The sequence below is a fragment of the Chanos chanos genome, chromosome 8 (assembly GCF_902362185.1).
Source record: "Chanos chanos chromosome 8, fChaCha1.1, whole genome shotgun sequence".
NCBI lineage: Eukaryota > Metazoa > Chordata > Actinopteri > Gonorynchiformes > Chanidae > Chanos > Chanos chanos.
The window spans coordinates 29,125,874-29,147,589 of NC_044502.1; the positions used below are offsets into that span (position 1 = coordinate 29,125,874).

At 41.2% G+C, this 21,716-nt stretch overlaps 2 protein-coding genes across 5 annotated transcripts; one reads left to right on the forward strand and one right to left on the reverse strand.

The window, feature by feature from the left end:
- Positions 1–66: 66 nt before the first annotated feature.
- Positions 67–5,208, forward strand: dnajc18 (DnaJ (Hsp40) homolog, subfamily C, member 18). Of its 4 annotated transcripts, none has more exons than XM_030781931.1 (9): positions 67–77; positions 466–646; positions 1,411–1,612; positions 1,731–1,876; positions 2,847–3,059; positions 3,390–3,502; positions 3,659–3,768; positions 3,949–4,121; positions 4,699–5,208. In XM_030781931.1, exons 2-9 carry the CDS (start codon positions 508–510, stop codon positions 4,821–4,823), a joined length of 1,221 nt encoding a protein of 406 aa, XP_030637791.1. In that variant the 5' UTR covers positions 67–77; positions 466–507; the 3' UTR covers positions 4,824–5,208. The 4 variants fall into 4 exon arrangements, with proteins under 4 accessions (XP_030637791.1, XP_030637793.1, XP_030637790.1 ...); XM_030781933.1 differs by having other exon boundaries at positions 469–646; XM_030781930.1 differs by lacking the exon at positions 67–77 and adding an exon at positions 193–344.
- A 2,255-nt stretch (positions 5,209–7,463) lies between these two features.
- brd8a (bromodomain containing 8a) lies at positions 7,464–21,381 on the reverse strand. Its single transcript, XM_030783053.1, has 19 exons — positions 21,363–21,381; positions 20,568–20,664; positions 20,359–20,428; positions 19,115–19,164; positions 18,709–18,831; positions 18,522–18,602; positions 18,333–18,397; positions 17,766–17,908; positions 17,500–17,712; positions 17,136–17,235; positions 16,549–16,698; positions 15,981–16,120; positions 15,368–15,731; positions 15,118–15,161; positions 14,682–14,956; positions 14,073–14,165; positions 13,862–13,930; positions 13,063–13,333; positions 7,464–7,523 (listed from the first exon to the last, which is right to left on the reverse strand). Exons 1-19 carry the CDS (start codon positions 21,379–21,381, stop codon positions 7,464–7,466), a joined length of 2,427 nt encoding a protein of 808 aa, XP_030638913.1.
- Positions 21,382–21,716: the final 335 nt, after the last annotated feature.

A 21,716-nucleotide genomic window follows, 5' to 3' on the forward strand; every position in this document is an offset into this window, starting at 1 on the left:
AGATAACCATAGCGCACCGCCATTGGCTGACTGGATTATAGAGGCAGTTCCATTTCCGTTTCCTGACAGCGATGGAGGTGAATATGAGACCTGATTAGCCGTATTACATTTCTTCAAGTCTTGGATTTGCACATGTGTTTAAATTAATTTCTGGTCGAATTTAAAAGTTAAAAACATCGGCATAATTGTGGCAGTTAAACTTCAAAGTGACACTCGATAAAGCGGTGACAACAGATAAGGCGACATTTGTGCTAGTTGTCGGTAGCTAGCTAGCATGGTGAAGGTATCTAGTCAACATTTGCTATCCTGCTAACGTTAAACTACCCGATGTAAACATAACTAAGGTTGGTTTGCATGAGTGTTTTAATAGTCAAAATACAGCCAAACATATACGCGCCAGTTAACCAGGGTTTACTGTCTACGAACATATCGTATTTTTTAACGAGTTGTCGTTTTGGTTCAAAGCAGGTGTCGACAAGGCAGACAAAATAAGAAAAATCAACCCAAATGTCATTTCAAATGGATAAAGAGGAATCGGAGCGGCTAATAGAGAAGGCGAAGCTATACTTGCGGACAGGACGGAAAGATAAAGCCCTGCCATTGTTGTACGAAGCACAGAAAATCTACCCCAGCAGCCGTGCCAGAAGTAAGTTAACATGACACTGTGGGCTAATTTGTGCTGCCAACACGCTTGTAGGTACGATTGCTGAAATAGAAAGTGCAGCGTCTAGAGTTGTTACGTAATCCACATATTCTGGTCATAGGTTCTTGCACCTCTGCTTGCCACTATAAAATGTTACTGGTGTTGTTGTCCATAAATTGGATCAGTATGCAGTAATGATTCTGTGGTAAGGACTCGGCTGCATTGGTTCCTGTAGATGTCACTTTACTCTGAACAGAATCGAGTGGGCGTTTATACGAATCATTACGTGAATAATGTACCCTCAAGCACTGCTTCAGAAACTAGTTATTTTAATTTTTAAAAATGGCTTTTTGATTGCTTACCCAAAATAGTTATTTACATGGATTTTGATGTCAGTAGCTTTAACTCGAGTCTCTGTCTTAATGTGCTGTAATTTCTCAGTCGTAGTGAAGTTTCATGGTCTGTGTTTAAAAAAGAAAAAATAATAATAATTTTTTAAAAAAGCTATTTCGATGTAGGGGAAGAGGAGTTTTCAATGATTTGCAACTAATTTGGTTCCCAAGCAGATACTGCTGAATAGTGTATAATATCAGAGTACTTTTTTTTCTTTTTCTTTTTTTTTTTTTTTAAATTTTTCCTAACAATCACGCAGGCCTAGTCCATCAGTTACTCCATAGGGAACAGTTTTATTGCCTGTCCTCATTTTGTGATTAATACATGCCTCCTTCCCCATCTCTGACTAATTCTGTTGTCACTCACCTCCCCAGTTTTGATAGATGCGATAGTGAAGAATGGAAGTGCAGCTGCCCCTGAGACAGAACGTATATATACACCCCCTCCAGGCTGGAGGACAGGTGATGAGGGCAGCTCGCCACGACAGCGTGAATACCACGACACCTTGGGTGGAGCGGAGGAGGCCAGTGATGACAAGAAGACTTACACCGAGGAGCAGCGTCAAGGTGTGCTCAGGTAAGTCCAGACAGATGTCACATCGCACAGTTCAGCAAAGACTCTATAGAGTTTCCCACAGGAGCAAGTAACTACTCGCTGCTGTAATTCCTGTCTGTGTGCTTCTTTTTGCCATTAGGATAAAGAGATGTAAAGACTTCTATGAGATCCTGGGTGTGCCCAAAGACGCCAGCGACGACGACCTGAAAAAGGCCTACAGAAAACTGGCTCTGCGCTTCCATCCAGATAAAAACTTTGCCCCGGGTGCCACTGATGCTTTTAAAGGTGCATCATTACTGTAGTTTCAGGCTAATGTTGTTCTTGCCTCATTACTGAAGCTGCGTCTGAAATATCTGTGAACAGTTCAGTGGATGAAATAAGTCTATTAGTGTTTCTGTGCTAGTGATGAGTGAAGGCCCACACCTGTTTGAGGGGAACTGAGGTTAACTGAGGCTAACTGAAGTTAAACCAAGGAAGACTTATGAACTTGTTACGCTGCTGTCCAGTGACTTAGCGTATGTATCTGACTGCAGTACACCCTTGTATTTATCTGTTTTCTTAATTTCTAAGTCTGTGAAATTATTTTATAATCTTCACTCCCATCTCAGTCATACTGATTGAAGTTGGTGGCTGTGGCAAAAGATTTCCAACTTAAACTGCTTTGTGACTCTCACAGCTTTGTATGGTAAAAACATGCAAAGCAATGAACACACTTTTGCTACAGCCAGGCTTAGCTATCACCAGATTTGACTTTGGTTTGTGCAAGCAGAGTTAATTTTGTCAGAGAGTAGGTCATATGTGCTACTGACTTGGTGTTTAAGTCCGTTTTCTTTACATGGTGTGGCAGCTCAGGAAAATCTGTACTATACCAGGTGTGAAGGGAGCATGAAACAGGATCAAAACAGAACATAAGGACCGTTTTAAAAGCTATTTTTTATATTTTTATATATATATATATTTTTTTTTTTTTTTCTTTTGCTTTTCATTTATTGTGGACCTAAAAATACAAACATATCTGGAAAATTTCAGAACAGTTTTCAGAAATCTAAATAGTTCAAAACATCAGAGTTGAACCATTCAGATGGTTTCTCTCAGCCACAGCACTTGTAAGAGACTAACAGACCTACAGTGCAGCAGATGCCTCCCGGTTGCTTTGGTCTGTTTTTTTGGGGGTTTTTTGTTTTTTTATAAACGGGGTATTGGGACTGTTTTCTCTTCCTCACTGGTGTGTGTCTCCTGCCTGTGCCCTTGGCAGCCATAGGTAATGCGTATGCGGTGCTCAGTAACCCAGAGAAGAGGAAGCAGTACAATCAGTACGGCGATCAGGGCCCAGCCGAGGCCGCCGGCCAGTCCACCGCCCAGCCACGCCAGGCCTACGGACACCACCGCACCTTCCACAGAGACTTTGAGCCCGACATCACCCCCGAAGAAGTCTTCAACATTTTCTTTGGCGGGAGATTTCCGACAGGTTAGACGATCAAGAGTCTGTTTGTGTTTTTAGATATTATGCGCGCTGGATCTCAGAGGTGTATTTTTGGTGCAGTGGGTTTGGATGAAAATAGGTCAAACCTGTACAGTAGAGCAGTAATTTGTAATCTCTGTGTGAAGAAACTGATAGAGGGCTATTGCTCAGCTGTACAGTAGCCTTTTATTGACATGGAAATTGTTCCATGTTTGACTGTGTTCTCCCCTGTGTTTATCAATGTGAAATGGTTTAGCTTTTGTATTCATTCTGTTTAGAAAAACGTTTTCTGCTATGGTACAGTGCAGAGTTGAGAATGAATATGTTGTGTTATAGGCAACATCCACGTGTACACCAACAGAGGAGCTTCATACTCTCATTTCTACCAGCCCCGACGTCGCCGTGTTTACGAGAGGCACGAGGAGGAACCAGAGCCCAACCAGAGTCAGGTCAGTCCTGTTTTTACCTGTCAATGTTCAGACTTTTCATACAATTTGGCAAGGAAGCTAGATATGAAATTTCTCTATGTGAAAATATGATGGGATAATATATTTTTTGGGAGAAAATTAAAAAAAAAAAAACGATCTTGTTTTCTTCCCCTCCAGAACAACTTCACTGCCTTCCTGCAGCTTCTTCCTGTACTGGTGCTCGTCCTTATCTCTGTAGTAACCCAGCTCATGGCAACCAATCCCCCGTACAGTCTCTTCTATAAGCCGTAAGCCTGTCAATCACAGTCTACCCTTACTCGTAAAGCAAAAGCATGGATTGTTCCAGAATATTGATGTTGAGTATTTACCAATAATTCCAAGTACCAAGGATTGGTATGTCATGTCTTCAGTATAAGTCATGGCATTAGTTCAATTACTACAGGTAAGATTTTATGCCCTGCCCACAGGTCCATGGGATTGGTTGTCTCCAGAGAAACACAGAATATGGGCGTGACTTACTATGTGGATAAGAGCTTTCAGAAGGAGTATCAAGGGGCATCTCTGGAGGACCTGGAGAGGGCCATCGAGAGCGACTATATAGACCACCTGCAGAGCAGCTGTTTGAAGGAGAAACAGCAAAGTAAGAGTCCACCACACATCCATCAGAGTTTCATTCCTTTTATTTTGACAAGGACCTCTAGTTTGGTTTTAACAAGGAAGACGAAATTCAGTCTAGGAGAAACATGACGATACAATGTTTCACATGATCTCATCAAGTTTTCAAGTCCATGATTTATTGTTAAAAAATGGTGATGAGAGACTGCTCAGCAACATGTCCCTGAAGTGTGTATAATAGTACAATGTCATATTTCAGTTGAGATGTTTGGGAAAATGTCCGCATTTGAGAGAATGTGTCTGATGTCTGCCTGCCCCTTGTTTAATCAGGTTTGTGTGTTGTATGTGAATGATTAGCCATCGAGTGACTTTTCATGGGGTGCGGCATTTTTACAACCCTCTGTTTTAGCTCTGAATCTTTTGTTTAAGGGCTTTTTAAGACATTGTTTAACAGAGCGAGGCATGTTTAGGCTTTTGGGTTGCAGGAAAATTCTAATAATTGTGTCTGTCGAGAAATAAGCTTACACAATCATATTATAAAAGGTGTGCGTGCTTGTGTATGTGTGTGTGTTTTCTGACCAAAATCTGTGTTCCTCTGTCAGAGTCGGATCTGGCCAACCTGGGTCAGCTTTATCGGGATGAGCGGCTGAAGCAGAAGGCAGAGTCTATGAAGCTTGACCACTGCGACAAACTACATCGCTTCATTGGGCGACAGAGGGGCAACTAAGTCGGGGGGCGGAGGTTCAGTTTCTGGGCCCCCCCCCCCAACATTTTATGAGATTTTAGTATTGGTTATATATTTAATTTATCCACATGGGGTCACTCTTTGGGGCGTGAGGCAGGCAGAGCTGTTTTAGTAGGCGTGCGATACCTTTTGTCTCCTCGTATGGGAGAGAGGATTCAGACACCACACAGCTGCCCCTGGGGTTCTTCAAGCGATTAGTTTTGTCTGCCTGTTACAACGTTTAAGCTCAGCTTTGTCAGTGAGAGAGTGTGTTTGTGTGTATGTTTGTGTGTGGGAGCCTGGTTCTTAGTTCCTTACATTAAGGAACACAGGCTTGTCAACAGGATTCTTCAGTAATGGCCGCTTGTTCACACTTCTTTGTCGTATCACTCAACAGCCAGAGTGTGATTACTAGCATTACTATTTATAGAAATAATTTAACTTATTTTATTTTTTTTTTTCGTTTGTTGGTTTGTTAATGTGAGGTATCTGACCACGCTGACTTAAAGTAAAGGAATAATTTTTTTGGTGTTCAACTAGGATAATTAATATTACTTTGACGAGAAAAAAAAAATAATAACACGTCTTCTCAAATGTTTCTGAATTACAGGGTTTTAAAACCACTACAGTTTTCATAAGCTCTGAATGATATATATATATACACACATTGTTTGTGTACTTCTGAAAGATGCTGACTTTGCATATTTGTTTAAAGAGTCCCCTGCTCCTAGTGTATTTTAAATAAGGTAAAAAGGTACTAATTGCAGTGCTCATCCGAAACAACCTTGAAGATTACACTCAATGCAAAGAAGTCAAACACATATACATAAAACAAAGAATTTCTTGTGTGAAATTGTTATGACTTTTACTCATTTGAATAATTGATTAGAGCTCTGTCAATTGAAGACATATCAATTAGATCAAAGAAACTGTGTGTTTTTTTTTTGCTTGCCCTCAGATCCTTCACATCAGCTTTGCATATTTGGCATATGAGAGCAGCAACATACAAATGGTCTTGCATCTCACACTACCTCCTGTATTGTGTAAAAACAAATGTCATTCACTTGATTTCTCCGGACTGAGAAGTACTTTGCCAACAGACAATACCTCCGTTATGTTTACTTGTCATCACAGATTGATTGATTGATTTATTAATTAATTACATTTTCAGCCACTTTAATCTTATAATCATATTGCACCCATATTGGTCCTAATTTAAGACTGCATGCTGCCTGATGGGAGTTTTACACACATCCTCCTTAACTTATTTCGCAGTGTTTAGTGGCGTTGAACACTGCATAGTCTCTCAGTGTTAAAATCACATTTCTGTCACAACAGCCAGCCCAGGAGGGAAATGACTGTTACTGATAACCAGGTTTGATTTGTCAATAGAATATTTTAGCTCATGTCAGTTAACACTAGTATATAAGTCCAGAAAATGAAAAAAAAAGGCTATGATTCGCTTTAAATTAAAACCACAGACCTACCACAAATGGAGGCTAAAGAGTCATGTGACATGTGAATTGAGGAAGAGCCTCCTGGAGGTTAAGGTTTAGTTAAGGGGAGAAGTGAAGATGTCAGGCAGTAAGTGGTGTTCTTACTAGCTGTGGCAATATTACCACTCAGTAGCCAAACTGCACTTTTTGGCTGGTTTGTGCTGAGTAGTTTTTTTGTGCTGGTTTAATAAAATATTAATCAATCCCTTGTCCTAGATTTTTTTTTTTTCAGTTTCCTTGTTTATGCTTATTTTCATGGGTTCCTTCGTGAAGATGTTCTATTTTAGCCTCGACCAGCCAGCCTCAAAATGGACTGACTGCAGTTAACAAATCAGTGGATGACAACAAAGGACTGCAAACTCAAATAAAACTTGGCAACTTGTTCTTACAGGCATCAGTGTAACCTGCCTATTGTTGTCCCCGTTCAGAGCAGCGTACTCAGAAAATGAAAAGATGAGTGAATGGGACAGTATATATGGCCACGCAAGATCTGTTTATCTATGTTTACCTCCTTACTCCACACCCTCTCAATATTAGGTTTTTACCACCGTCTTTATGTCGATAAATGGATTCAATTTCATATTTGTCAATACTCCTAATAAACTTCCTACCAAAGAAGACCAGACACACGTCTACTCAGTTGTGCAGAGGGAAGTGTCAGTTTCCCCTTCTTATTTCATCTTTCATTATTCATAAAACATTCATTAACACTTATGAAGGCACCATCTGTTCACCAAGCCATATGACTGTACAACACATCACAGCGACAATAAAGAGGACACACATGTACACACTACACAAGACGGTACCCGCGACGGTCCAGACAGCCGCTCCCTCTTACCCTCCTCGACACGTTCAGAGGTCTTACCCACTGGCTGGATAAGAGAATGATATTAGTATTAGGATAGAGGGAGTAAGAGGAAGAGAGTCTTTTTTTTTTTCTTATCATCACGGCGAAAAACTTGACCGTGATTGGGAGCCCACGAAGGAGAAATCGTTTCAACCATAGAAGCCAATACATCTGGTATAGATCCCTGTGTAACTTCTACTCATCAGTCTTTCTGTGCCTATGCACAGCAGCAAAAGCTTTCAGGGGGCAGTCCGTTACGGGATCCGAACCGGCCAGCGTCGACACTGGTCTCCCACCTCATTTCTTCATCTTCAGATCCGCTTCGATAGCACAGCGTCGCCCCCTCGTTCCCCCATCCTGGGAGGGATGAGAGAAAAAAGAACAAATCGATGTCATTCTTTTCTGCCTCAGAGAAACATTCTAGTGAGAACCTGCTAATGCATGCTTCAACAAAGGAGAAAACTCACTGATTCTAAATGGTTGAGGACTGGCTTAGCTTATGCCTTGCTAAAGTATGAAAAATCGAATATGCGTTCTTTGATTGGAAAGCCTTTTTTGTGGAACATAATTACTTGTATCTTTTTAAGCCTTTAAAGTTACATTACAGTAATGACATGTTGACTTGGTCGTGCCATGATGAAGTCATACTTAGAATAACAGCAGCTGCTTTAATGAGTAGGAGTATTATTATAAAAAGCTTGGTGAACAATGAAGGCATCTTAATACGTATATTCCATGCAACGACCTCCTAAAAAAGCAAACTGTACAAGTTATCCTTCATGTTGTTCACATATGAATGTGTGTTGCTCCCAAATGCTTAATCCAGGACTCCTCCCCCTCCCCCCAAAAACCAGACTTGACAATTTGCTAAAAGGAAGTAAAAACTTCCTACAAGCTTGTAATTCAAGTGGTGTGCTTTGTCTGGGAGCAGGGGGGTTGTGTGTGTCTGATGTCCTGTGGGATGAATCAGCAGAATACTTACAAAGAGAGAGAGAAGGAAAGCAGGAGAGGCCATAGGAACACTGTCCTGTGAGAGGACAAACAAAACATTCAGAGAGACAAGCTCCCTAATTTACACACACTATTAAAGACAGCGAGAAGTAGCCAGTATTGTCTCACACACACTCATCAATATGCAGAGGTAGACAGACAAAGGGGAGCTCTCCCACACGTTCACATAGAGACTGTGAGAGAGTAGGCTTGACACACTAATGGAGATGATTCAAGGGAAGTTCCTTACACACACACAGAAACAGAAAGACGAGGCCTTATTTCTGTCACACACACACACATTAACACCATCACACAGTGATAGAGACAATCAAGGCAAAGTTCACGGATACACAGTCACAAAAACAGTGAGAGGATATGCTCTCTCTCTCTCTCTCTCTAAGGGATGGAAGGTCAAAAAATCAAGAGAGAGACCACAGGAATCAACAGCAGTGATGGCTCAAGTTCACTTAAGCTTTCTATGTGAAAACTAAGGAGTATTTGGAAATGTGTGTGCATGTGTGTCCTGCTAGGTTCTTGTGTCATTTGTACTCGAGTTAAATCCAAATGAGACATGATCCAATGTCTTGTCATGTCTATGGCTCCCTGGTATATTGAACTGACTCCCTCTAGAGGCCATGGTGTGAAAATACAGATCCAAACCACACTGTTAGGCACAGTTTGTTCCATATAATAATTCTGAAGTCAAATATCTAATTTATTCGGGGTCCCGCTCTTTCTGATCGATCTATTTCTGTGACACTCTGATATCTGCACTAACACACACTAACACACAGGTTTTCTCAGTTCCACTGTATGTCTGTGTGGTTTATGCTACATTAACATATAGAAAATTTACATGAAAACCAACAACATAAAGCTTCGACTAGAGAAAAAAAAAAAAAGAAAATCATTTGAAGAATCTGTTTAACAGATTACTGTACCATACCACACAGTCAGCACCTGTAAGTAAGTTAGTCAGGATAGCTTCTGACTTTTCGGTCTAGTCAACAGAAATTTCATTTTAACAGAAATATCTTTTCTTGTCAGAAATCTAAGTTGTTGAGTCAGGCAGTGCTCACAGTTTTCTGTGTTCTGGGAGGGTCAGCTGGACTGTGTTTTGCTCTCCACAGTTGCATTCAGTGACTCCTCATGTTAATGGGGAACCTGCAGTTGCAGGTGAATCCAGGGCAACAGCGTGAGCCTCCACAAGCTTTACGTTCCCATGGAGATGTTAGTACACTGGCAGCTGGGAAGTATTGGTGGCAGATTTTGCATGTATTGGAGGACCATGCACTAGTACTCATGCTCCTGCATTAGCAATGGGGTCATGCAATGGTGGGGAAATATGAGACTACAGGGAATTGCATATGAGAAATTGGAAGAGTCACATTCATGACTGTGTGCTGGTTGCACTCTGTGATGTCCATGCAGTTGTATATTGTTAAGCATGCACAATGATTTCCCATTGAAAGATAATATGAATTAGGTGCCACTACAGTAGCCAGCTGGTACATGTAGCTTGCTGTTGCGATTCAGTACAGATGTAGCCTTAGATGAATAATTGAATAATCATCCTACATAATCAATGAAGTTTAGCAGCAGCAGCAGCTATCTACATCTTGATCAAAACATCTTGAAGTGGATCACTCTGGTTATACTTCATCTTGTTCCATGCATTTTATTTTCTGGGCTTGAAGTGACTAGTACACTTTACTGGTCTTGAAGTTACTTTTACAGTTTTAACATAGTTTATTTGTAAACCGCTATTATATTTTAGCAGATTTTATGTAGTCAAAGGTGCATAACTGTGAAGTACAGGTCTTTTTTCCATTATATAAGATTATAAAAGCTTATGTGTTGTGAAAATGAAGTACAATGATGTAATAATGAAATGGACTGTCTAGTTACTTTGAAGAAGTATGTCGTCTTTGGCCCTGTTTACACCTTGCATTGAGATCCAATTTTGGTGATCCGATCACAAGTGGACAGCTCGAAGTACGTCCGCTTACACCTGGTTTTAGAACCCATGTCTCAAGTGACCACTTGAGATTGGATCTCAACGCTCTATATGCAAATAAGCACGTAAATCATTTTCCAACACGTCACCCCTTTCATCGCATTTCAGTTTTGCTTTTTTGATTGGAGATAGTGCGTGTGAGATGTGAGATGTCAGACAAATTTGGTGATCATTGATTACGGTTTTGGAACATTAAGCCACTTTAAGCTTTTTCACATATTGTTTTGAATGGGCGGGAGGCATCAATGCACTTCCCATGCTAGTCTGTTGTAAAGAAGAAGAAGAAGAAGAAGAAGAAGAAGAAGAAGAAATCAAAACAATATCCATTTTGCTTGTGGTTGTTGTTGCCTGTTGTCACACTTCTATATGACGCTATCGCCAAGCGAATGTGTACATATGCGAATGAGTTTGTATTTCCGCGTAAGCAGAGGACGTCAGTTGAGTAGGTGGATGTTCAATGTGGTGGAGCTCGCATTCGCGTTTACACTGCTATAAGAATGTGGTCATATGCAGACCAGACCACCTCCGAATGTGGTCTGAGTGATCGGAACTCGATGTGACCTCAATGCGCACTGGACACATTTACACTTGTACTTTTGTGTTGTCCACTTGTGATCGGATCACCAAAATCGGATCTTAATGCAAGGTGTAAACAGGGCCTTTATGACATAGTAAAATATCTACTTTTACAGTGTAGTAGGCCTCTGTCATAATTACTGGAGTGAGTCACTTTAATGGCATAATGTAGGGTAGAGCAACAAAAAATGAAAATCGAATTCAGACATTATGAAACCAATAATTAAGTGCGTAATTAAGTTTTTGTAGCCATGATGTTATTTTGAATATATACAGAGCTGGAAAAGGCCAGATTTTACTGGGGCCCAACACAGAAACCATGGCAGGTAACAGCACCCGCTGAAAGCCACCAGTATGATCATGTATATGGAGAAAAAAAAGGGATTAGCGAAATGATGGAAGTAACAAATTTACTGAAGTCAAAATCAACATTAACATTCCCATTCCATTTCTGTAACTGTCACCAGCTTGAGACAGGTCATGCCTTGACCTCTATAAAACTTAATATAAACAGAGTAGAATAGACACTTAGAACAAAATACAAAATTTCATAAAAGCAAAGACTACAAGGAATTTTCCTCCACTTTCGGCATATTATAAAATTAATCAAATTATTTCTGAATGGTATTTTTGGAAGAGAAGCCAAATCAATGATTTAATCGGGAACGTGATTAAATCACCATCTCATCTCGACTGTGGACTTGACTGTCTTTTAGTCCCTGGCCATTCCAGCCCATTTCCAGCCCTGTGTGTGTGTGTGTGTGTGTATGTGTGTGTGTGTGTGTGTGAGTGGTAAATTTCTTTTTCTTCTTTCTTCCTTTCTTTACTGCACAGCATTCTTCAGATATTATAAGGTATAATACCAAACTGACTATACTGTATTTCTACATTAATAGCTCACGTCCAGGAGTTTTCCTGGACAATCGACAACTGCAAGTGGTTTTCCGTAACTGGAAAACTTTTAATTTCAAGGTTTGCCAGGCGGTACAGTACATGTGAGAATGGAGACTCACGCTGTCAAAATAAATAAATAGATAAATAAAGAGTATGAATAATACATTGATAAGTAAATATGTTTGGAAGTAGAATTTTTGTGCGTATCTATATGATTGTATATTTTATCAATTTACATACATTTTACATTGTTTTCTTTACATAATTTATTCTTTCTACTATGATTTTCACTGCTTTTATATATTATATACTGCTTTATTTATGTATTTCTGTTTCTTTGTTGTCTGTATCATGCAAAGCAAAAAGCAATACAGTGACTTAAGCTCTCTAAAGTGAAGTGCAAGACCTGTCAGTCAAACAGTGATTGCGTCCCTTGAATTGGATGTGCACACAAGCAACCTGTGCTACACCATGCCAGGGTGCTGGGATCAGTGGTCCATTTTGCAAACAACATAAATAAATATTTTGTCAGTTAGAAAGGAAGCCGTAAATTCACTGAATAAATGCGCTGAAAAAGGACATGTACACTACATATATATATATATCATACATGCATCCACACGATACACATCCACTCACTCATTATACACATACGTACAACATTAACTCACACTGTGGAAACTTGTACACTCCATTAACACTATATAAACACTTTAAAGATATATACAAACACACAGCTTCAGAATTCCATTTTGGAAAGTTGTCATTCTAACCATTCAGCATTGCCTTAGCTTCTATAACTCCCATTCTCTACACTGTAACTCACTAAGCTAACTTATAAAAGCTAACAAATACAAATATAATTAATACCTACAAAATAATCATGTCCTAACACATTTTAAACACAAACTAACACACAGTATGACTGCAATGAATTCTTCACACAAACTTAACATACCCCACACCTGAGCCACATGAAAAACAACATACACAGACAATAAACTCATTAAATGCACATACCTACACACATTGCTCAAGTTCTATTCTGGAATGTTGCCATAGTTACCATTCAATAATGCCCAAACTTAATAAAACAACTGCCCTTCCCTACTGTAATAAACCTTACAGAAAGAAACCCATAAACAAACTACAAAAGCCACTGCCACTTCACACAATCAATCATACTTGTGCACGCACACTGAAATCAACTATCTGTGTCATCACTAGCATAATTAATCTCAGTAATCTCTCTTCTTACCAAGACTATTAACAGCTACTGTGAAAGCTTCAGACTCCATTTTAGCTAATACAGGTTTGACTTCTCCAAGGCAATTTAGAATTTGTTCTCCAACTTTTCAGTTCTCCTAGTCAGCTACTTTGTTAGCCACACACATGAACTGCATAATTCTCCAGCACCTTGTCGTTGGAGTCCTGCTTCCGTCCACGTAGGCTCTTGGCACTGATGCCTGACTCTGACGTTTGCATGATGAGCTGAGTGGCCAGGAACTGCTGGATTTGTTCTAAAACGTCCCGTTGCATCTCCAGAGCCATGTGGAACACGTCATGATCAGAACTGTTATACATCACAGCGTTCTGAAACATCAGCATGATGTCACGTTGGAACTCTGCTGTTGTGTGGATCAAGCCTGTCTCGATATTCTTCTTTATGGTGGACAGATCCATGGGTCTAGGAGAGGGAGAGAGAGAGAGAGCGAGAGAAGGGAAAAGAGAGAAATAAAGTATATAAAGTAAATAAAGTAAGAGACAAAGACAGAGAGGCAAAGGCATGAGAGAGCCAGACAACTGGATATATGGACAAATGCAAGAATGAAGGAAACTATTCCATATTTTCCTGTGTTTGAGAGCCAAGGGCAATCAAGCCTGTAAAAAATACATTACAGAGATACTTAAACCTATCAAATCATAATTCTTTTAAAAGTGGCATCTTTGTCCCTTTTCCTCCAAATTATCTAGTGATGAATGAAATCAGTTATGATTGCACATCTATAAATCCATCTTAAATATTTGACTGAATGGTAAGCACCACATTAAGTCGTTTGAGTCTGGACCTAAGAGTAAAGCTTCAAGCATAGGGGGGCTATTCTAGCTTTTACTTTCAATATTATTTCAACAGCATGCTTATCTTTCTGTCTCTGAAAGAGCATGCTGTGCAGAATACTTCAGTCAGGACCATTTCCACATCAGCTGTTCTTACCTGTGCACAATACTGTGGTATCCAGGAGCAATATCATCGGTCACTGGCTGCAGGAACACGTTGGCATACCTGCCCAGAGTGACCACTCAAAAAATAAGTGTACATGGTATATGGTGATATGGTGCACAATTCTTTGGTCTGAGCAACAAAAAATGAAAGAGGCAGATATTTTCTTCTTTCTGATTCTGGTTTAGCTTTTGTGCGCTCTGACCTGTGATTGGCTGCCGCACGCCACACCAGCATAATGGCTTTCTTCCAGATCTTCTGAGCCTGAATAGCCTCCTGGTCCTCACTACTTATAGAGCTGAGACAAGAGAAAAGGACAGAAAACAGGAAGAGAGAGAGAGAGAGAGAGAGAGAGAGAGAGAGAGAGGACAGAGGACAAAGAAAGAATTTTAGAGATGCTTTCTAACTATGAACAATACCTGTTACTAAGCGGAATATTAAGTGAACAGGTAAAACATCTACAGGTATAACAAGTATAATATGCAAATTATGTCATGTTTTAATATATCATAACATGTAATGACATATATGTGATATAACACAGCAGCAACATCCTTTCCATTTCTCTGTTTCTTATTTTCGATTGAAATATATTATTAATAGAGTACAGACACTAAGCTCTTTAGAGTTCTGGATCTCCTGTAGGCTGCCCATTAAAACCCAACAAATAATGATGATGAGAACCAGGTCCTAGTTCATAAGTGCACCTGTGTGACTTTACTGGTGTGTGTGTGTGCGTGTGCGTGCATGTGTGTGTGTGTGTGTGTGTGCCAGCATGCATGTTTTTTTTTCAGGTTTAGTTGGTGTGACTTACAACTGGGAGGAGGCAGGGCTGCTGGGAATGGAGTCAGCTGTGGTGTGAAGCTGCAGTGAGGAAGACGCGGTGTGCATGCTATAACCATCTTCACTTTCACTGGCAGGGGGCTCCAGTTCTCCTTCCCTCTCTCCTTCAGACAGATAACCTTCCTCCCCTTCGCCGTCCTCGTTCCTCTCACACTCCAACCCCTCCTTCATCTCTGAGACGCTGCCGTCTTCACCATCGCTCACACCTTCCTCCTCCTCCTCCTCCTCCTCTTCTTTCAACCCTTGCTGAGAGAGCAAAAGAGAGAGTGCTGCCGATCTCTGCGGTAAAATGTGGACCACGTCTTTGTCTGTGCGCTGTGTGGATGTTATTATGCGGCTATGTCGTTTGCTTATTATACATTGCTGATTGTTGTTTTATGATTTTGTATGGTACGCAGTTCGTTTACCTTGGAGTTCTTTTTTGTCGTGGCCTCCTCTTCGGTCTGAACAGCTGATTAGAAGAGAGTGAAAGGGCAGATAACATTCAGGGTACCAGGTATCAGACAGTTCTCTGGTGTGTGTGTGTGTGTGTGTGTGTGTGTGTGTGTGTATGTGTGTGTGTGTGTGTGTGTGTGTGTGTGTGTGCGCATGTGTGTGTTTTGAATAGCTGTTGGTGTATTATACCTGTGCGTGTCTGTGTCCACTCATCATTCTCACATTTGATAACGGCGTGAGGGGAAGAGGGGCTTTCCTCAGGCGCCACCCCCTGATTATCTGGTCTAGAAGGTTCTGGTCCTTGGACGCCTTTGGGGTTCTGGGTGTACTCCTGAGGCACAGAGGAAGGCGTGCATATCTCGCCACAGTTGCCATGGGAACTGCACAATCCCTCACTTTTCCCCTTCTGGCCCCCATGAAGGGAGAGAGTGGGTGGAGGAGCAGTGGCTGAGGGAGAGTGGTTAGACTCAGCAGATTTAAAGGGACTGGTCTCCCAGGGGCCCGACAGGGCGTGGCCTGTTTCCTCACAGAGAGAGAGAGCTGCCTCTACTGCAGCGGCATCCAGAGCCTCTGTATTCTCATCCCCCTGAGACAGGCAGAGAGAGAGAGAGACAGAGACAGAGACAGAGAGAGAGAGAGAGAGAGAGTCTTTTTAGACCATGTTCCTGCAGTTTCCTCTACATTTTTTGTTCAAATGTAATATCATATAATATCACATTTCATCTCTCTTCATCAGCACAGAAATCTAGAATACTTATGCAGTCAGGAATTACACAGAAGTTGTGTAAGGGACTGTGTTAAGAGGAATTCTAAATATCAGTGTTATCTCACTCACCTTGTCCTCTATGATAGCTATAATGTCCCCCACTGTTTCAAAGTCAAGCTCATCTGCCATGTAAGACACAGTGACCAGGTCCTCCTCTCCCAGTACCGAGCCCTTCCCTTCTGCTGATTCATAGTGGCTGCTCTCCCCATCTACAGTGCAAAGCCACAGACAGAACACACAGGCACCTTTCATAAACCCACCCACTTATACAAATATGGACTGGTACCATAACCCAAAAATGCACACACATTCAAATGCACACACATCAACAAAAACTGCCTGAAAGAAAACAATTTTTCTCACATTTTTCATCTCTCTCTCTCTCTCATAATACACAAGTGAGCAAGCAGAAGTGACAACAAATTCTGATGTTCTACAGTATGTAAATGCATAAAAGGTTGAGGACAGACATTTATCATTTTTCAAAGAAGTCCATGTTGTACTCCACAAGCTGAGTGCTGATAGATTAAAGTAAGGAAGAGAAAGGGAGATGGGGAAAGGAGGCAGAGAGAAAAAGAGAGGGATAAAGATTAAAAGCGAGAAAGAACAGATAAGAAAGAAAGGGAGAGCTGGAGACCTGTGTTGAGAGAGGCAGGTGTGTCCGTAATAGGTGCTACAGAGGCAGAAGGGGAAGCACTGGGTACAGGGTCTGCTTTGGCCAATGAGTTCAGCTGAGAGGGAAACTGGGTGGGACCAGCTTCCAACAAACGAGACAGCGTGGGAGCACCTGCCGCAAACACAAACACACGCACACACACACACACACAAACACACACACAAACACAAACACGCACACACACACAAGCACACGAACACACATACAAGTGCACACGTACGCGCACACACACACACACAAACAAGCAACACACAAGAAGAGCAGGCAAGAAATTGAGCTGACAAAGACACAAACACTGCAGTATTGCTTTTCATTATGCGTCACAGATGAGCAGTGAACACACAAATCAGCAATGCTGAGGCATATCTGATACATTAAGCCTTAACCAATGCCACACTGCTGCTACAGAGTGCATCACTTCTGTGTTATTAGTGTCTGTCATTGTGAAAGGCAAAGAAAGTGAGACAGAGGACAGAATGTGTGCTTGTGTATTAGTGTGCGTGTGTGTGTGTGTGTGTGTGTGTGTGTGTGTGTGTGTGTGTGTGTACCTGTGGCTGCCTGAGAGGCTGACATAACAGTGGGTGTGAGCTGGAGCTCAGTGCTATGACTCCCCGTCATGTGACCTGAAGGTGGGTCTCCCTCTCCTACCTAAAAAACAGACATGATGAATAAAAGAGGAAAAGACTGTAAATCGCAGATGCACCTCAGATTAAGTCCTCAGTGACAATTCCAGTTCACTCAGTTACACCAAAAAGACCCCTGTAACCAAGTCATATGGGGCTAAATGCTCAGCTGACTAATGAAAATCGGTGGTGCTGATACTTCGTAAATATGTTACACCTGAGCTTGCTAAGGACTGAAGTTGGAGATGTGTGCGTGTGTGTTTTTTTAATAAACAAAAGGCAGTCTGACCAGTCTGGGGCTGGCTGCCAGGAAGCTTCCCTTCTTCAACAGCTCCGACAGGAGAGGAGAGGGTGGAGGGGTAGCTTTCTGGCCTATCAGCTTCTTCTGTGCTAAGTCTTCCAAAAGAGAGCCCAGGCCTGTCTCCGTTACCCCGGACCCAGGGAGTTCCTTCAGGGGCACAAACGTCGGTGGTCCTCCTGGAGTGCTCTGTGGAGGGGAACACTGAGGCAATGAGAGGATAACATGACAGATAGAGCTCGCACAGAGACACAAGCACTCACGGTGGTTTGGGGGGCGGGGTCCTCAGATGAAGCCAACGCAGAGTCATCGAACTCCAGGCTGGGGGAGCCGCCGCCCGAGGGGGAGTGCACAGTGACACTGGACAGGCGTTTGGGAGTGTTCTTCATGGCCTGCCTGGCTAAAGAGAAAGAGGAGAAGAGGATAAAGTTCATTACTCAAACTGGCAATAGCACATCCAAGGGACATTTATGAACAGTCATGATTTTCCCAGAGTTGCTGAGTTAAAGTTTAAATGAAACACTCAAGCTTTTTAGCAAGAACCCTCTGCAACTCCTTCCTTCTTTGTGACTCTCTACCTTCCATACCATCCAATTTGGCCTGGCCTGCAAATATAAGCCTATGTTTAACCAAAAGGGTCAATGCAAATGGAGTCAGTCCTTTGGACTGTTAGAGGTGCCCCACGGTTTCAGTGCAACAGATTAGATGCCACATGATCTGTTCTATTCTTTGAGAATCAGTGTTCAAAGTCAACTAAAATGTTTTTGTTGTCAGAAAACCAAAGGTAATTTATGAGGACACAACATAGAGATTTCATCCGGTACCTTGGTAGGCTGAATCAGTGGCTTTTCTCTTTTTTTCTGCCTCCTCTTCCTCCTGTTTTTTCTTTCTGTATCGACAAAAAATGCGGTTAGACAGTTAGAGATGAAAGCGATAATGAAATTTATGCATTTGTTTAAGTGAAGCCTCTAAACACAGACTGGCAGAGAGTGAGATGGAGACGCAGCTCTTACTGTAAAATCTCTCCCCATAACTCCTCTAGTTTGGAGTCCAGATGCCCAGCCTGGATTAGCTCCGCCTCTCTCTTCAGTTTCCTGTTAATGTAGGCATGCACACATAGCGTGAGACCAGTGTGTGACTCACAGATAGACATTTCCTCTCTGGTGACAATATGTAAATGTGTGTGTAATCACTGAGTACCTGTGTTTCTCCTGAGTATCTTTAATTAGCCTCTTCAGCTCCTCAATCCGCTCAGCCGTCAGTCGACGTACAATCACGTCCTCCACAGTTTCAACCACCTCCCCTTTCTCACCACGCTTCCTCCTGCACCCAGCAGAAACCAGGAGAAATGTTACCAGATCCTATTGGCATTGCTGAGGTATCAAATGTACAAAACAAGATACCAAATATTGTTCTGTGAAGCACAAGCACCTAAGCCATTTGAGCCCACAGAAGTTGTACAAAAACTTACCCTAATACATGACCACTATTTATGACTGGTCCATACTGGATACATAGGATAATTTATGCTCATTTTTCACTCTCTAAACAGGGTAAAACTTCTACATGAAGTTAATCTGGATTTCTACCATCTTACACATCTTACTTTGGGGTCTCCGTTGTCTCAAGAAGTTCTGAGTACTGTGATGCACAGTGCTGACGGGGAAAGAAAGAAAAAGAGAGAAACACACAGAACAAGGAAGAAAGACAGAGAGAGAGACAGAGAAAAAAAGAGAGAGGAAGTTATTAGTCCCAGTCTAGATGTCAGAATGGATCGACATTTTTGTATAACTCATGAGCAAGGGATAACTCGTGCCTAATTCATTTAATCGGCTTCCGGAACACCATGCACTTCCAAATACCCAAACATTTCACTACATTCAACTTTGCCAGGCTATTATACTCAAATGAAATAGTTTGCACAATTTGGCCTCAGTTAAACAGTCACAAAAACCAGGTAAGAGTAAAATTGTTTTGATGCACCTTATACTATTGTCTTTTGACACGCTATTATACACAAAGTGAGAGAAACAGTGTGTTGGTATCTGACTCAGTGATAGTAACAGCCTATTCTTTACAATCTGCATAAATACTTCTTTTTATTCTCATCTAAAACAAAAAAGAAAACTTAATCATTAGTATGTAGTAGTAGTATTGTTTCGTGAGTTAGAACACTCTGTCTGACAACTTTAATGTGCCTTTCAGATCTCATCAATTCCAAACAAGGTTCTAATCCACTTCTCCTGTCCCTGGTAATTAAGAAGTCATTCTTTACAGGCATAGAGACAAAAATAACTAATCCATTAAATATTAGCTTTCTCTAATGCTGTACTCAACTAACGTATAAATAATCACAAGGAAAGAGTTCTATACAAAACCAAGCAAATAGCCATTAAGGAGCTGATTGTTGCATAACTGCCACCACTAACTTCAAGTTAATGACACAGACACCCATGTATTTAACTACAGTTCATGTCATATGGCCTTTTGCCTTCATTCCTCCCTCTTTCTCCTCTGTCAGGGCTGCACAGTCAGATACTGTGGCATTTGTCTCGGAGGTGAAATGTATCAGTGTATCACTGTGCCTCAATATTCCCTGCCTCTCTGCCCCTGAGCTGGGTCTCGGGAGAGGCACCAATCCAAACCAGAGGAGCTGAGTGCGCAGCACTGATTGAGGTCCTACCAGTGAATTTGAAGTAAAGATATGGGTAAGATTTTCTTGTTCATTCATTCTCACGCCCTGTGTTTTTGTCATTACATTAATTACAAATTTTAGTATGTGATGGATACCAAAAAACGATAAAGGATAAAAAAAATCACTGGTCAGTTACTCTCACAAGTCCCCCCTACCTTCTGAGAGAACCAATCTGGGGGTCGTCCAGGCTCAGCGAATGGTTTAATGGCTCTACTGACGGACACCCTGAGAAAAAAAGCATAAACAGAACCAGTTAAGCAGAACGCTATCTCTCTGCACCATACTGGATGAGGCTTCAAACGTTCAATGTGGCTCTGTGCCTTTTAAAAGTTGATAGTGTTTTGGTTTTTGTTTTATGCATCACCAGTTTTGATCTCCACTTTTCATGACGGAGGACGCGAGACATAGCTTTTCTCTGACCGACCATGGCTCCGTGGGGCCTAGAGACAGCAGTTTATGCTCTGATAAGGAAGATAGAGAGGAGAGACATTCAGAGGGCATTCTGTCTTTATTTCACTTTACAGAGGAATGGAAACACACACAACATTTCCTATGGCAGATTAAAAAAAAAAATACTACCTATGTCAAATATAGTATTTCTAAAGGAACAAAACCCTGGTACACCACTTTAAATTCTCCTTTATAGCTGGAGAATATCGCAGCAAAGGGAAAAAGGAAAGAAAGAAAGAGACACTAGCTCAGACACTTCTAAAGAATGGCTATAATTTGAATACGCAGCATGAAAAAAAAACACTAAAACCTTGAAAATTTATGAAATGACAGACTACGAGTTAACCTCCTTTGACCATCAGTACTAGGAGAATTTATACATCTGACGTGTGATAGTTCTCACTTTAAGATGTAAAGTGAAATAGCAGAATGCAATTTCAGCACGATCTCGAACTTGGTGATAATACGCAGAAGCCTGTCATACCTGTCATCTTGATCGAGCATCCCAAACGTATCAGCCAATGAGAATCATACTTAACGAAGAGCTCTTTGCATATTTAGCTACCTACCTCGACTCATATCGTTTACAGTGTAAATACACGCTATTACGCAACGTCATGCACGGCCATCTATTTGACCGACAATATAAATGACTTAGATATGTTTTTAACATAATTACTGAAGATGAATAAATATTGGTGCTACTTACTTCCAACACCGCTCGCCATTTTGTCATGATTGGACCTTATCGTTCCCTATGCAAAACAAGTGTCAGACTGAGCCAATGTATCAGGACATTTCCGGTTTTCTCTAACATAAACTTCATAATAAAAGTTTACAGACGAGCTATCACACCACAAGGGTATGTGAGTGACTTAAATCTTAAAAAGAAAATAATTTCCCATTATTCAGCAGCCAAGAGAATTTAAAATGCTGCATACACTAGCCTATAGTTCATGTAAAAGTCAACATGTTATTATCAATCTAAATTTTAACTTTCCATGACATACTGTATTAATAAAAGACGCATGCGCCATGTAACGTAAACTTCAAAGAGAAGTTT

Bases quoted from the DNA above. Each gene is read 5' to 3' on its own strand.
- brd8a (XM_030783053.1), bottom strand. The intron at 16,699-17,135 runs GTACACACACAC...TGTTTGCGGCAG, and splicing joins AGCCTCTCAGGCAGCCACAG to GTGCTCCCACGCTGTCTCGT. The intron at 15,732-15,980 runs GTGAGTGAGATA...TGCCTGTCTCAG, and splicing joins TAGCTATCATAGAGGACAAG to GGGGATGAGAATACAGAGGC.
- dnajc18 (XM_030781931.1), top strand. From the start codon at position 508: ATGTCATTTCAAATGGATAAAGAGGAATCGGAGCGGCTAATAGAGAAG. The intron at 3,060-3,389 runs GTTAGACGATCA...GTTGTGTTATAG, and splicing joins TGGCGGGAGATTTCCGACAG to GCAACATCCACGTGTACACC. The intron at 4,122-4,698 runs GTAAGAGTCCAC...TTCCTCTGTCAG, and splicing joins TTTGAAGGAGAAACAGCAAA to AGTCGGATCTGGCCAACCTG.